Source organism: Globicephala melas, chromosome X, assembly GCF_963455315.2.
Source record: "Globicephala melas chromosome X, mGloMel1.2, whole genome shotgun sequence".
Classification (NCBI taxonomy): Eukaryota; Metazoa; Chordata; class Mammalia; order Artiodactyla; family Delphinidae; genus Globicephala; species Globicephala melas.
In genome coordinates, this window is record NC_083335.1 from 46645727 (window position 1) to 46659728 (window position 14002).

The window sequence follows — 14002 nt, forward strand, 5'->3', positions numbered from 1 at the left end:
TAAACAATGATTTTCTAAAAACCAATACCTCCACAGTGAGGTTCTACTTAATTAGATGAATGTTCTTCAAATGCAGTTGTTTGTTTTTTATCTGAAATGACTGCATCTTGGAGTTTTGTCCTTTGGTCAGATATGATCTCCATTAGCCTGCCTAAAACTTCCATAAAAATTTGGAAGAAATATGGGAACCACCAATATTTTCTCAACAAAGAATATGTAAAGAACATACTGATATGATTTTCTAAAGCAGTTCTACTTATGTCACTGGGTCTCCCTGGAGATGTCTGGAACTCATGGTTAAATTCTCCAATATGTTTGCATGGAAAACTAAGTTGAACAAAAAGGGTAAAACATTGAAAAGCTCTTTTGTATACTACATGCCAGTTAAAGAAGCAGTAGACCTCTGTATGGATTTTCCCATACCTTCTCTCTCTTAGCCTCCCTCTTTCAAGCAGTTGTGCTGCATTACAAAAGTTATGAACAGAAAGAAATGGAGCCTGGGTTTTACTAAGTGTCACAGTCAACTAGGCAGAGAAGCCAGACACCATTTTCATTTATTTTCTAGGCTTGAATATATGCATGCAAATGTGCATCATAAGAATGACTAGGTAAAAAAATGAAGAAAGCTCAAAACTCAGGCTTTCACTACATGAAGAAGGTAATATTTTCTTCGATCTTTGTCCCACAAATTATTTCTCAGATTTCTTATGAAATATGTTTGCTTCTTGTTACAGTTTAACAGAGAAATCCAACAACATTTCATTGGAGCAAAATTGCCATTTCAAGCTATCCTTTGGTTAAACACCACACATTTGAATATTTTCATGGTTCCTAATTTATCTTCTAAAAGAATTCAGGACTAAAAAAAACATAGCTAAAGCTCTTAAATATGACTTTACTCGAGGTCATAACAAATAAGGAAATTTACAGAGACAAGACAAAAAAAGGAAATGGAAGAGACGAGATTAAAAAGAAGCAAAGAAAAACAGAAGGACTATGTAAGTATAAAGGTAGCTGGTAAATAATAAGTAGTAAGGAAAACAAGTGATGTGGAAAACTGAGAGAGATGTTTACCATGCAATTACCAAACTTAAAATAACTTTAAAAATCAGTTAGACTGAGAGTGAAATCATTTAATTTTTCAAATTTCCATTTTATTATTAAAAGTAGTTTGTAATGTATAGGGACATACTCAAAATAAAAATGAAGATATGAGAAATGATGGAAAACCATCAATCTAAACATCAGAGCAATATTACAGCAATGGAAGTTAAGGGACAATGGGTTGCTTTTTATGATCCTATTATTACATGCATTGTATAAGCAAAAAGAGTTTTTGAAGTAGGTAATCAAAACTCCTCAGGGCCAGCAAATTTGATGTATGAGTCATTTCAGATGAAAGTTTCATTCTTTGATTATGACAATTCATTCCAACATGAAATGGATATATTACTGTATATTTTTTTATTTTGAATGTGTACTTTATGCCCATTGTTTCACACGCCTATAATTTAAAAGACCTACCATTTACTCATGTTCCTAGGACCTATGTGCAAGACATTAACATGCTCTAACTAAAGCCTAATCTTAATATAGAATAATCTAAGTTAAACTATCGTGTTTTACAATGTTATTGGGAATGTAAATTGGTACAACCACTATGGAGCACAGTATGGAGGTTCCTTAAAAAACTAAAAATAGGGGCTTCCCTGGTGGCACAGTGGTTGAGAGTCCGCCTGCCTATGCAGGGGACACGGGTTCGTGCCCTGGTCCAGGAAGATCCCACATGCCACGGAGCAGCTGGGCCCGTGAGTCATGGCCAGTGAGCCTGCGTGTCTGGAGTCTGTGCTCCACAATGGGAGAGGCCACAACACTGAGAGGCCCACATACCGCAAAAAAGAAAAAAAAAAAAAAAAAAACTAAAAATAGAACTACCACATTCCCCAGCAATCCCACTCCTAGGCATATATCCAGAGAAAACCATAACCCAAAAGGATACATGCACCCCAATGTTCATTGCAGCACTATTTACAATAGCCAAGACATAGAAGCAACCTAAATGTCCATTGACAGAGGAACGGATAAAGAAGATGTGGTACATACATAAAATGGAATATTACTCAGCCATTAAAAAAATGAAATAATGCCATGTGCAGCAACACGGATGGACCTAGAGATTGTCATACTGAGTGAAGTACGTCAGACAAAGACAAATATCATATATCACTCATATGTGGAATCTAACTTAAAGAAAAGAAACAAATGAACTTATTTACGAAACAGAAACAGACTTACAGGTATGGAAAACAAACTTATGGTTACCAAAGGGGAAACATGGGAGGGGAGGGATAAATCAGAAGCTTGGGATGAACACACACAGAAGACTACTTTACATATAAGACAGATAACCAACAAGGACCTACTGCATAGCATAGGGAATGCTACACTGAATTCTTTTCGAAGATAAATTAGGAACCATGAAAATATTCAAATGTGTGGTGTTTAACTAAAGGTTAGCTTGAAATGGCAATTTTGTTCCAATGAAATGCTGTCAGATTTCACTGTTAATACAGAGTAGTACTAACCCATATGAGAAAAGAATCTAAAAAAGAATAGATACATGTATACGTATAACTGAATCACTTTGCTGTAAAACTAATGCAACACTGTAAATCAACTCTACTCTAATAAAAAAAAAAATCATGTTCTTCAAAACTGCCAAACTCTTAAGTAATAAATAATTACATATGAACATATCAATTTCTGTCTCGTGGGAAAAGGCTCTACAGGAAATGTCACTTTCTCTAGTAACTATACTGATTACAGTTATATCCTGGAAAGCTGTAAGAGTTGACTACTCAAGTCAGTAAGAATTTAGATCAGAGTCCTAATTTTACAGGTGAGGGGACTGATTGGCAGAGAGGTCAAATGATTTTCTAAAGGCCACACAACTTAGTGGCAAATCATGGACTATATTTCCTGATTTCTAGTACAGTGTTGTCTTTCCTTTATTTCTTTGTTTCCCTCAATTGAAAAAAGAGATCCATCTTGAGCTGTGGAGAAGCAATGTTCATTAACTGCTTTCTTGTTAGGTATCAGATTCTGCATAACTTTGTCACCAAAGACTAAGAGCTCAGAAGTTCAGAAATTCTGTACTAGTACTGATGGAAATCTTTCTGGAAGAAACTTCCAAGAACAGCACAAATAGTATATTCTATACGGGAGACTCACGTCAATTGGCAAGCATCCATCTGTTCCACATGCCAAAAAATTCTTTGCTGATACATGTGTGTATAATATACACATAATTATACATAATTCCACACACTTAAGAAAGACTGCAGATCACTTAAGTAGATAATCTTACTGCATTGGCTATTAATAGCTATATTTTACTTCTGGCAAGTTTTGGGTTATTGTTATAATTAGTTATTTTTAATAAATATTTTGAGATTATTAAAATACCATATAAAGGGAATTATTCAATTAGTGAATTAGTCAGTGGTATTTTACCTATAGGAATATAGCACAAATCATGTATAAGAGAGTAACAAAACAAGTTTATAGAAAAAATGACTTTAACTTCATAACCTGAGCAAAGACTACTTTTAGAAGGAAAACCCTTGTCTGGCATTCCTAGAGTCCCTCATAATGCAACTGGTATCACACAGGTACAAAAAAAAAAACCCTGGTATGTGCCAGAAATGTCTTTTATGTATGTTAACTCACTGACATTAATTGAACATAAAAAGAAAGAAAAATCTTAACCTTATAACGTTCTCAGCAAAAAAAAAAAAAAAAAAAAAAAATCAAATCATAGCTTTGAATTGTCCTTTACATTAGAATAAAAACTCTCTGTAAGGAAATGGTATTCAACCTATCCCATTTAAATTTTCCTACTACCATGGAAAAAAAAGAGTATTAAAGAGTATTATTTGATTTGGGAACAAGACTTGTATGTTTGCATGATTGCAAAAACCTGCCAATAAATATTTTGTGAAGCAAAGTATATTTTAAATAATATTTAAATGAAACTCATGATGATTTGCATTATAAAGACCCTTTTGAAAACTGAGTAAGCATCCACTATTTTGCCTGTTTCATGGTGTCTGTCGGGCAAGTTCTCACCTTTTGCGACAGAGGCAGAAATAAATACTACTTACCTTATTGTTCATAAATGCTTTGAGGCACTGAATAAGTTTATACTGATTCTTCTTGTCAATATTTTCTTGCCTGAATAAAAGGAAAAAACATATTATGCTGTGCTTAAAAATGTCCCCCATGGTGATTTTTTTTCATGTTTATTCTTACTGTTTCTTGTCCAGAAGCTTTTCCAGCACATCCAACAAGAGTCCAAGACCTTCATGGCCAAAGTTGTTAACCCAGCTATTAAATAAACAAGAAAAAAAAGTATAAATAAGTTTATATAATTAAAACATTAAATATCCCAAATTAAATTTTGATTTTCAGATCTGTTAATGCTGTCTTTATATCGCGTGTCCTTCTTTTTTCCACTCCCATTGCTTTGAGTATTGACTCTATGGGGATGACTCAGAGATCTTTACCTCAATCCCAGATTTCTCTTCACATTTTAGATTGCCCATTCTACAGCACTGCCTTGGTTGTTTCACCAGTGTCGAATACTTAAGCCTGAATTTACAAAGCCAAATTTCTCTTCTCCTATGTCTCTGTTCTCCTAAATCAACTCCTCTTCCATATTCTGATAATACTACTACTATCCCTTGCATCCTTCAGACTTGAAATACTGGCATAATTTCTTGATCCGCCACCTCTTTCACCTTTGCATTTATTCTGTTCATTCATTTAACAAATAGTTACTGAGTTCCCACTAAGTACCAGGCATGTTCTAGGTGATAGAGATATAACTGGCAACAAACTAAGCCCCTACCCTCATGTAGCTTACCATCTACTAAAAGGGAGACAGAGCATAAATAACTAACTATATAATAAAATGTCAATGCTTTGGTACTATGAAGAGAAATAAACCTTGGCAAATGGAATAAGGAGAGCCAGGATGTTATTTTTTAATGTGTAGTCAGAGAAAGATTATTTGATAAGGTGATATTTGAGCAGAGCCTTGAAGGAAATAAGGACTTTCCTAATAGAGGGAATAAAAGCAAATAGGCTGCTGAGGTGGTAGCTAGTGTGCTTGGAATGTTCCAGGATCTGTGAGGAGACCTGTGTGGTCACAGCTGAACAAGCAGGCTTGGAAGCAAGAATGGCAGGAGATGAAGTCCCATGTGTGACAAAAGACTTGAAGACTGATCACGGAGAACTTGATTTGACTTATTGTCATGACCCTACTCTACTACTACTCTACTTCTAGAATGACTCCCTTTCATTGTCTACCATTCTAATTTAGCCCTAGTTACCTTTCCTTTAATATGGCAGAAGCCTCCCAACTAGGGTCTCTGAGGCATCATTCTTTTCTTTTATTCATTTTATAAAATGCCAGATTACCACAGTCTTCTGTCCAAAAATTTTCTCGGGACTATTTAACACATTTCAAGTCCTGATTCTGATCAAGCCTCAACCTACCTTTCTAGCCTCAGGCCTTAGACCACATGTTCCAATAAAAATCAGACATATTCTCTTTCCTGGAGTCTTCCCTGCATTTCCCTGCTTGACCTCACTTCCCAGAAGGTAACTCCAACTCCGTCTCTCCCAACCCATCAAGGCTCAACTTGACTGTCAATTCCTCCATTAATGTTTTCTTCCTGTAAGTCCCCATCCAAATGCATTATTTTCTCTTTGAATGCCCGTGTTTGTGCATCTCTTACTACTTGACATTATGATTCATACCACAAGTGTCTTCACCCACCTTTCTGGATTATAAATTCTCTGAAGACTGTTATATGATCTCACTCATCTTTCTGTCTCCCATAATGCTTAGCAGAATGGATTACATATAGTCAACACTAAATATTTTCTAATTAAAATTTAATTAAATTTACTGACTTGTGTGGTTAAGAGAATCAGCAGAATCATATTGTCCAAGAACTTTACAAACGTAAATTAACATACAGCAGGATGCCTGTGAAGCAATAATTAAAATCTATACTCGACATATTTAAACTATGACTATAGATCAATTCCACAGGTTTTAAATCACATTTCATATCTACCTAAGGTAAAGAAGAGACCTAAATTTCTAAGAGACTATCAGTAAGAAATAAGAGATCACTGAAGAAAATACATTTAAAAATAGCTCAAATATTTGGAACCAATCACATCCACAATATATATGGAAACTCATTTTAAACAAATTCTGCTTTAATTCCCACAGAGGAAATGAGAAAAAATCAATACGGCATTGTAATGATAATTGGCAGCAAGCTACTATTCAATTGAGGCATGTAATCAACCAGTACAATGAGCTATTTTCTCTAAAGACTTGATAATCAGTGGGGTGGTAGGAGAAGGAGAAAAGGACATCAGCTCTCTAAACATAAAATACTGTATTTAATCTATCACAGACAGAAATCAGCAGATATCCTAACAGCAGAAAATACCCTACAGCAACCTTAAAATAACAGAAATTCTGAACAAATTTATATATACAGCCCTCAGTATCTGCTTTGGCATCTGGAAAGATGAAATAATCTATGATTTCCTTAAATTTAACACTCACAAATTCTTTAAAGATTCTAAATTTTACCTGTTTCTTTTTATACCTAGTGCTATTAAAGTTATTAGGATTATTTGCTTCTTGGTCTAGGGAAGTGTTTGATACAAGACCATGATTTCTATTTGTTCACTTGAAATCAGTCACCCACACATCCCAGGCTGTTTCAATTTGGGCAGCTGATGGTACTTTGGTTTCATTCAGTGAAAATTATTATCGGAGTGAAAAAAAAAAAGGATACAATCATGAAACCTAAGTGTGAGGAGGCTGGGCCTATTTATTACAAAGTAGGAAGTGAAAAGTCTTAACTGAGAATATGTTAGGGCAATGCACAGAGGAGGACTGGGTAAGAGTCCTCAGAGCTTTTAAAGTAGAGAGAATGGGAGTACAAAAGGAGCCTTTAGCTAGAATAAAATAATTATGATATAGTAGGATGACACTCAAGAGGTGAAGAGGAAGGGGTACAGCTAGACATACCTTTTTTTCCCTTTGTCTTGCCATTTCTCTGTCTTTAAGCATCAAATACTTTGTAGCCTCTAGCCAAATGCTTACTGTCTGTCAGTCTCTCTCTATATACATATATACATATATATATATAGTCTATATATAAATATACATATATTTAGGTTTTACCCAATACAAAAGTGGCCATGAAATGATTAAGTGGTTTATAAACAAAATGTTGGCTACTGTATGTAGGCAGGAATTTTGATACTGCAACACCAGAGTAAGTATAAATCGGTGGTTCTCAAGGTGTGTGTCCCAAACCAGGGGCATCAACAGCATTTGGAAATTTGTTAGAAATACAAAATTCTTGGGTCCCACCCCAGGCCTACTGACTCAGTAACTCTGTGGGTGGAACCCAGAAATGTGTTTTAATTACTCCTCCAGGTGATTCTGATGTTCACTCAAGTTTGAGAACCCCTGGCATAGAACAATGGTTTGCTGAGAAGTGGAGGAAGCCTTTCTCAAGCAGGACTCCAGGCTCAAAATTCAAGATTGCTCTAAATACCCTCCCAACCATACTATACATTCCCACTGCCACAGAACAGAGATGAGGAATCCAGTCAAAGCAAGTATATTTGGTATATTTTACAGAGTCTGCCAATTCCAGCTCTGAGTTATGCAGTACTAACTGGAATATCTAGAAGTATAAAAATACAGTTGATCACTCCGTTTAAAATCTGACTCAGATTGCAGAAAAAGATAAAGACATCAATTTTCTGTAGTATCTCAGCTTTGAAATAAGAAATTGCAATTTATCATGGACCCCAAAGTTATAAGAGACACAGAAGCAACAGAGGATAATGAAGAACCAAGCAGCAGAAAAAATGGGCGAGGAAGATGATCTCTTATAATTTCCATAACCACTCTGAACACAAGGTTTTTTTCCCTTTCTTTTTATTGGGATATGATTTACATAAAGTTCATCATTTTGACAAAATATAGTCATGCAACCTCTAACACAAACAAGATTTGGAACATTTCCACCACACCAAAATATTCCCTCATTCCCCTTTTGTAGTCAATCCCTTTTCCTTACTCCCAGTTGCCTGGCAACCACTTACCTGGTTTGTGTCCCTATAGTTTTGCTTTTTCCAGAATGTCATTAGAAATGGAATCATACTGTATACAGCTTTCAGTGTCTGGTTCCTTTCATTTAACATAAATATTATGATATTCAACTATGTTATTGCATGTATCAGTAGTCCATTCCTTTTTATCGTATGGATATAACACAATTTGTTTATCCATTCATCAATTGATGAATATCTGGGTTGTTTCCAGGTTTTGATGAGTATGAATAGAGCTGCTATAAACATTCACATGTACGTATTTGTGTAAGCATATATTTTCATTTCTCTTGGGAAAATAACTAGGGGTAGAATTACTGGGTTTTATGATAAGTGCATGTTTAAATTTTTAAAAACTGCTTTCCAAAGTGGCTATACCATTTGGGACTCCTTCAGCAAAGTGTAACAGCTCTAATTGCTCCAGATCCTTCAAACACTTCATATTGTCAATTTTTTTGACTTTAGCCATTCCCAAAAGTGTTTTCACATAAAGAAACTGAGAAGCAAAGTAGCTAAGTAACTTGCAAAACATCATTCAACAAGTATCAGTTCTAGGACTCACACCCCCACACCTAGGTCTGACTCCAAAGCCCATGTTTATTTCAATCATACCATTAGAAATTACTAACAGGACCAGTACATGGTTTCCTGTAACATCTGGCTCATGGCTCTAGCAATAACTCATTGAAGAAGAATTAGTGGTTGTTCCAGAACTATATTGGGCTTAAACCTACAAATCTATGTCTAGACACAGAATTACATGTTTTGTATTATTTAACAGCTTACTTCATTCATTTAGGTGTGATAGGTAATTTTCAACCCACGTTTTTCTTGTCTTTCAAAGTCCTAACCTTCATAAGAAATCTACCAAATACTGTCAAAGAAAGACATCTGGAGACTCCAACTAAAACTTCCAATCAAGTTTAGGTACGGCAGCTTATTGGAAAGAACAGAGCCAGATGTAGCTTATACATTTTTTTTTTTTTAAGATGGGCTATAGCCCATAATCTCATTTCTTGGTATTAACATATTGGTGATTTTATGTTATCAAGTTACCTACGTTAAAGAGTTGTCTTCACATGCTACAAATACATGGTGATATTTGTAACCATGACTTGACAGGGGACCAGGTGGAACAAATGAATCACCCAAACAAAAACAATAGAAAGATCAGTGAGGACAGTTAACATACGAGTGAGCAAGAGTCCAAGATTAGATCTGAACACTGAAAAAGAAGCCAGGAAAATTTTCTAGGGAAGAAGAGGACTGACCCAAAATGAGACAGTATTTTCTGACCTTAGGTATAAAAGGTGTGGCTATATCTATAAGGCAGTCCAACATCCCTATATTGCTCAAGAAGTTAAAAATTGGGCTTTCCTGGTGGCGCAGTGGTTGAGAGTCCGCCTGCCGATGCAGGGGATACAGGTTCGTGCGCCGGTCCGGGAAGATGCCACATGCCGCGGAGCGGCTAGGCTCGTGAGCCATGGCCGCTGAGCCTGCGCGTCCGGAGCCTGTTGCTCCGCAACGGGAGAGGCAAAAGCAGTGAGAGGCCCGCGTAGCGCAAAAAAAAAAAAAAAAAAAAAAGAAAGAAAATTAGAGATCTTTTCCCACCTTTACTCAAAGGTCAGAAAAATAAGCCTCCATTCATCAATGGACTATCTCTGTGAGATTGCAGAGTGACATGGTTAAGTGCATAAGCTTTAGAAGAAGATAGATCTAGGTTCCAATCCCATCTCTGTCATATTCTAGCTGTGTTATTTTTGATCGGTTACTTAAAACTTCTAAGCTTTAAAATAGGGAGGAGAATAGTACCTGTACCCCAGAAGGCTTTTGTGACTATTAAATGAAATCGTGCACAGTGAACTTGTATTAAGATATTTCTGAAAATATTAAAAATCAAAACCTTGAATGCTCTTTAAATCTTCTTGTCCAAAATACAGTATGATTTTAGGCATAAATTAAAGACTCCTTTTCAAAAATATTAACACTTAATAACATTTCATCCATTCATTTATTGATAAGTATCTTAATTGTATGAAATATGCAGAAGAATCTAAATAGACACTAAACTTCTACTGATTGATTTTTTGGAAAAGATTTAATAATTTAAATATTTGGCACTCATATCACATCATGTGCTTTCTTTAACTTATTGCTATTATTCAACTTTGTGTATATTCATTACTATATTAATGCTGGCCAATTCACACTGAAATAGACATAGAAATTACAATGGTGGGGGAAGGGGGATATGCAGAGAGAGAGAAGTCTATTTATAGTTCATGCATAATTCTGACAGAAAGATATCTAAATATATCAAGGTTTTAAAACAGAAATCTACCCCAGGCTTTCAGAACTTCTGAGGTCATTATTTTTAAAGGGCCCACTTACACTGATTGGCATGATCAAAGGAAAGAAAATCTTATATTTAAATGAAAGTATCAGAGGATCTGTTGAACACTAAGTCCACGAGAAAGCAAGATTCTCCCCTCTCTAGCTCTCCAGGGCAAAACAAAGTGAGGAAAACTCTATAAATGTGCCTATTTTACGAGGAAATGATGTTCTGCTCCCTCACACATAAATGTAAAGGAAAATCCTTCACAGATTCCAAAAACTTCAACCTTTTATCCGTAAGTTGGACATTCAGACTCTGAATTATTTAATTACAGTTCATGTAAATATAACCTAAAATCAGATTAGTGGACGGATGAGTTCAGTATACTATACGCAATACAGATATAACAGGAAGTAGTGACTACATGCACATTTATAATTAGACTGTCCAGATTCACGTCTTTCTTTCAAAAGGCTTAAAGATAAAATTAGGAAGTTCTATCATGAGTCCCATAAGCAGTAAAGGCAATTGGTCTCATGTGCCGAAGTCCAATATTAGTCATGTCATCCCTTTATCACTGTTTGTACAGTGCTAAAGGCTAGTATAGAGGGTTATGTGTTTTGTACAAAGAATTTTATTTCTCTCTAATGGTGTTCTATTCCCATGTGTAATCTCATACTACAACCCAAATCACTGGAACATCAAATAAAATGAAGGACAGTCCAGAGTTTCTTGGGGGAATTGATAAAATTGGTAAAATTATAAGACATGAAACAACTAATTCAAAGGGTTGAGGAGACTTTAAAGATGATTGCAAATGGTGTTTACATATTTTAATACCAGGGAAACATCTCATTTTAATACCAATGTTGCCAATGTAATGTTTTCAGTGAAATTAAAACCAAACCTTAGTTATAGGTCCTTATGGAAAGAAAAAGGGTGCTGGGTGGTTAAAACTAATGCACAACCCAATGCAAACAGTATCATACCTTCAGTCCATATATCAACATCTCCAAACAATAGCCAAGAAAAACCTAGTATTTTCAGCCTTTTTAAAGGATAATTTGTTCAGCCAAATCAACTTCATAGATAATTCCACTATCAATAACATACATCCGTGAAAAAGATAAATGTTAACAACAAAAACAACATGGATTTGTATATGCTGTGACTGCCTTGGTCTTAACCAGATAAAAAAATATATATCCACTCAGGTTTGTCTCCATGAAAGTAAATACAATACCCTTGGGCATTTCAATGTCCTTCGAAACTATTCATCATGGTAGATTAGTACATGAACTATTTCTGACCAATTTAGAATATCTATTATTTGTAACACTGCCATTTCCAGACATTTGTACAAATCCCTTTGAAGCATGATATTCACTGACCACTTATTTCACCTGATTCATAAAAAGGTTGAATATGTCAATTTTCCAGCTCTCAGTGGTTTTGACTTCACTATTGAAACAGGTTACAATTTCCTTAGAAAACACCAAAGAAGACATTCCATCTTTCCCTATATCCTCTGCTTTTTGCTTAAGAGGGTTTTACCTGGCTGCATTTATTCTCCCCATCAGGTCTCATTGGAAAAATCCTGCTCTGTTTCATGCTACTCACACATTTTTTTAAGAGTTGCTCACAACAAATTGTAAATGCCTGAGTTACATATAAAAATCTCCTGAGGGCAATAGTTTAAGTAAAATTCTCCCTCAAAGGATAAAAGTTTCTTATTTATTAAAATCAATTTCTTAAGCTCTCAAAATTATCAATACTTTGGAGACAGTCATAATGGCTTAAGTCCAAATCTGTTAAAATGCCCAAAAGGCTATCGAGCAAAGAATATTTTCCTCCCCACCCTTCTTTAAAAAGTATTCTTAGAAAAATATAAGAGACAGTCTTAGCCTAATGTAATGATGAAAACAAAATGTACCAAAAATGTGAATGAAATTAAAAATAGAGTCTTTAATCTATAGTAAATAGAGGGGAAGCAGGGAGAAAGACCATTCCAAACATTCAAGCAAAAGCCAGTCATGTTTTAAATTTTCTTCGTATGTTTGAAATTGTGAATATAATTATGTTAGCATACTTAAGTCATCTTCTTAGTGATATAACCAGTCAAACTTATAATAAAATGTTAACTTCCACAAGAAAAATGTATTTTCCTAAGCTAAGTAATAAAGTTAAAATTCTATCACACACTCCACAGGACGTCCAATTTCTTTTAGTAGTGGAATTTTGTTAAAATGAACTTACTCCAGGAAATCACATTCCTAATTTATACACCCTGGAAATGAAAGAGAGCTGACACCAAGTTTATTGTGAATAAGGTTAGAAGTTCTTTGAATGCAAGGAGGAAAGCAGAGAGGTATTAGCAGGTACCGCCACACATTTCAGTTTTTCCTACACCAATCTGCATGTTATACTAACTGGCTCTGGTGGGCAGCAGAGAAGGTCAGTGAATGCTCTTTCATGGTAACAGGGGTAAGGAGAGTTGAAAGATAATTGCTATTTGATGACTGAACAACAGAAATGCAACAGTCCTTCTCACCTACCAGGTGCAGTTCCAAAAACATATAATTAAAGACTCATTATAGAGTGTGATAGCTATGTAGACAAAGATCAAAGAAATTTAATGTTCCTGAATATTTTTAGCACAGGATAACCGCAACCAAACCACAAAGAACCATTTCTTTGGGTCCTCATGGTGGATGTCAAAAAATCTCAGCAAGTTCAAATGTTTTATTGTCTCAGAATGTGATCCGTAATGGTAAATTTCTGGTCTTTTCTAGTTTATCTTTATATAATATTTTAAAACCCCCTTCCCCTAAAACTGATAAAGATACTATGGAAATTATGTGTGTACCTGTATGTACATATGTGCACTCTTAAATATAGTTAAACATCTTAATATATCCAACTTTAATAAATTTTTTCAAAACATAATCATTGAATAATGAACAGTCAAAATCTTTAATAACCCCACATTAAACACCATGAGAATTGTTAAGGCTTATCTAACACAAATTAAACCAAAAAACTCACTATTTTTCTCTTCCACAGTGATATAAATCATCTAAAACAATGACAACAAAACAATAATAATAAACTGTATATGACATACAGATAAAATCTTTATAGGATTACAATGCAGTATAATAAAGTCCCTAAGAAAGAAATATTAGCCTTCTACCATATTCAACCTGCCTTGCACTCACTTTCAGAAAAATCTAGAAACATAGCTACTCCTAAAGTTACAATATTTGATAAGTCTTTGAAAACATACGAATGCTTTTTAAAGAAAGCATAATGCTTTAACTGCTTAAGTAACTTTGACCTCCTTCAAAAATGCAAGGACCGGGCTTCCCTGGTGGCTCAGTGGTTGAGAGTCCACCTGCCGATGCAGGGGACACGGGTCCGTGCCCCGGTCCAGGAAGATCCCACATG

The 14002-nt window shown here is 35.1% G+C and overlaps 1 protein-coding gene across 1 annotated transcript in view; it reads right to left on the reverse strand.

Moving 5' to 3' along the window:
- The window catches only part of DIAPH2 (diaphanous related formin 2), an 887427-nt gene that overhangs the window by 654369 nt on the left and 219056 nt on the right, over window positions 1–14002 (reverse strand). Inside the window, exons 7-8 of the mRNA XM_060292429.1 lie at window positions 4312–4386; window positions 4164–4233 (exon numbers count right to left, since the gene is read on the reverse strand). Coding sequence (XP_060148412.1) covers window positions 4164–4233; window positions 4312–4386 — 145 coding nt within the window. The remainder of the gene's footprint in view (window positions 1–4163; window positions 4234–4311; window positions 4387–14002) is intronic.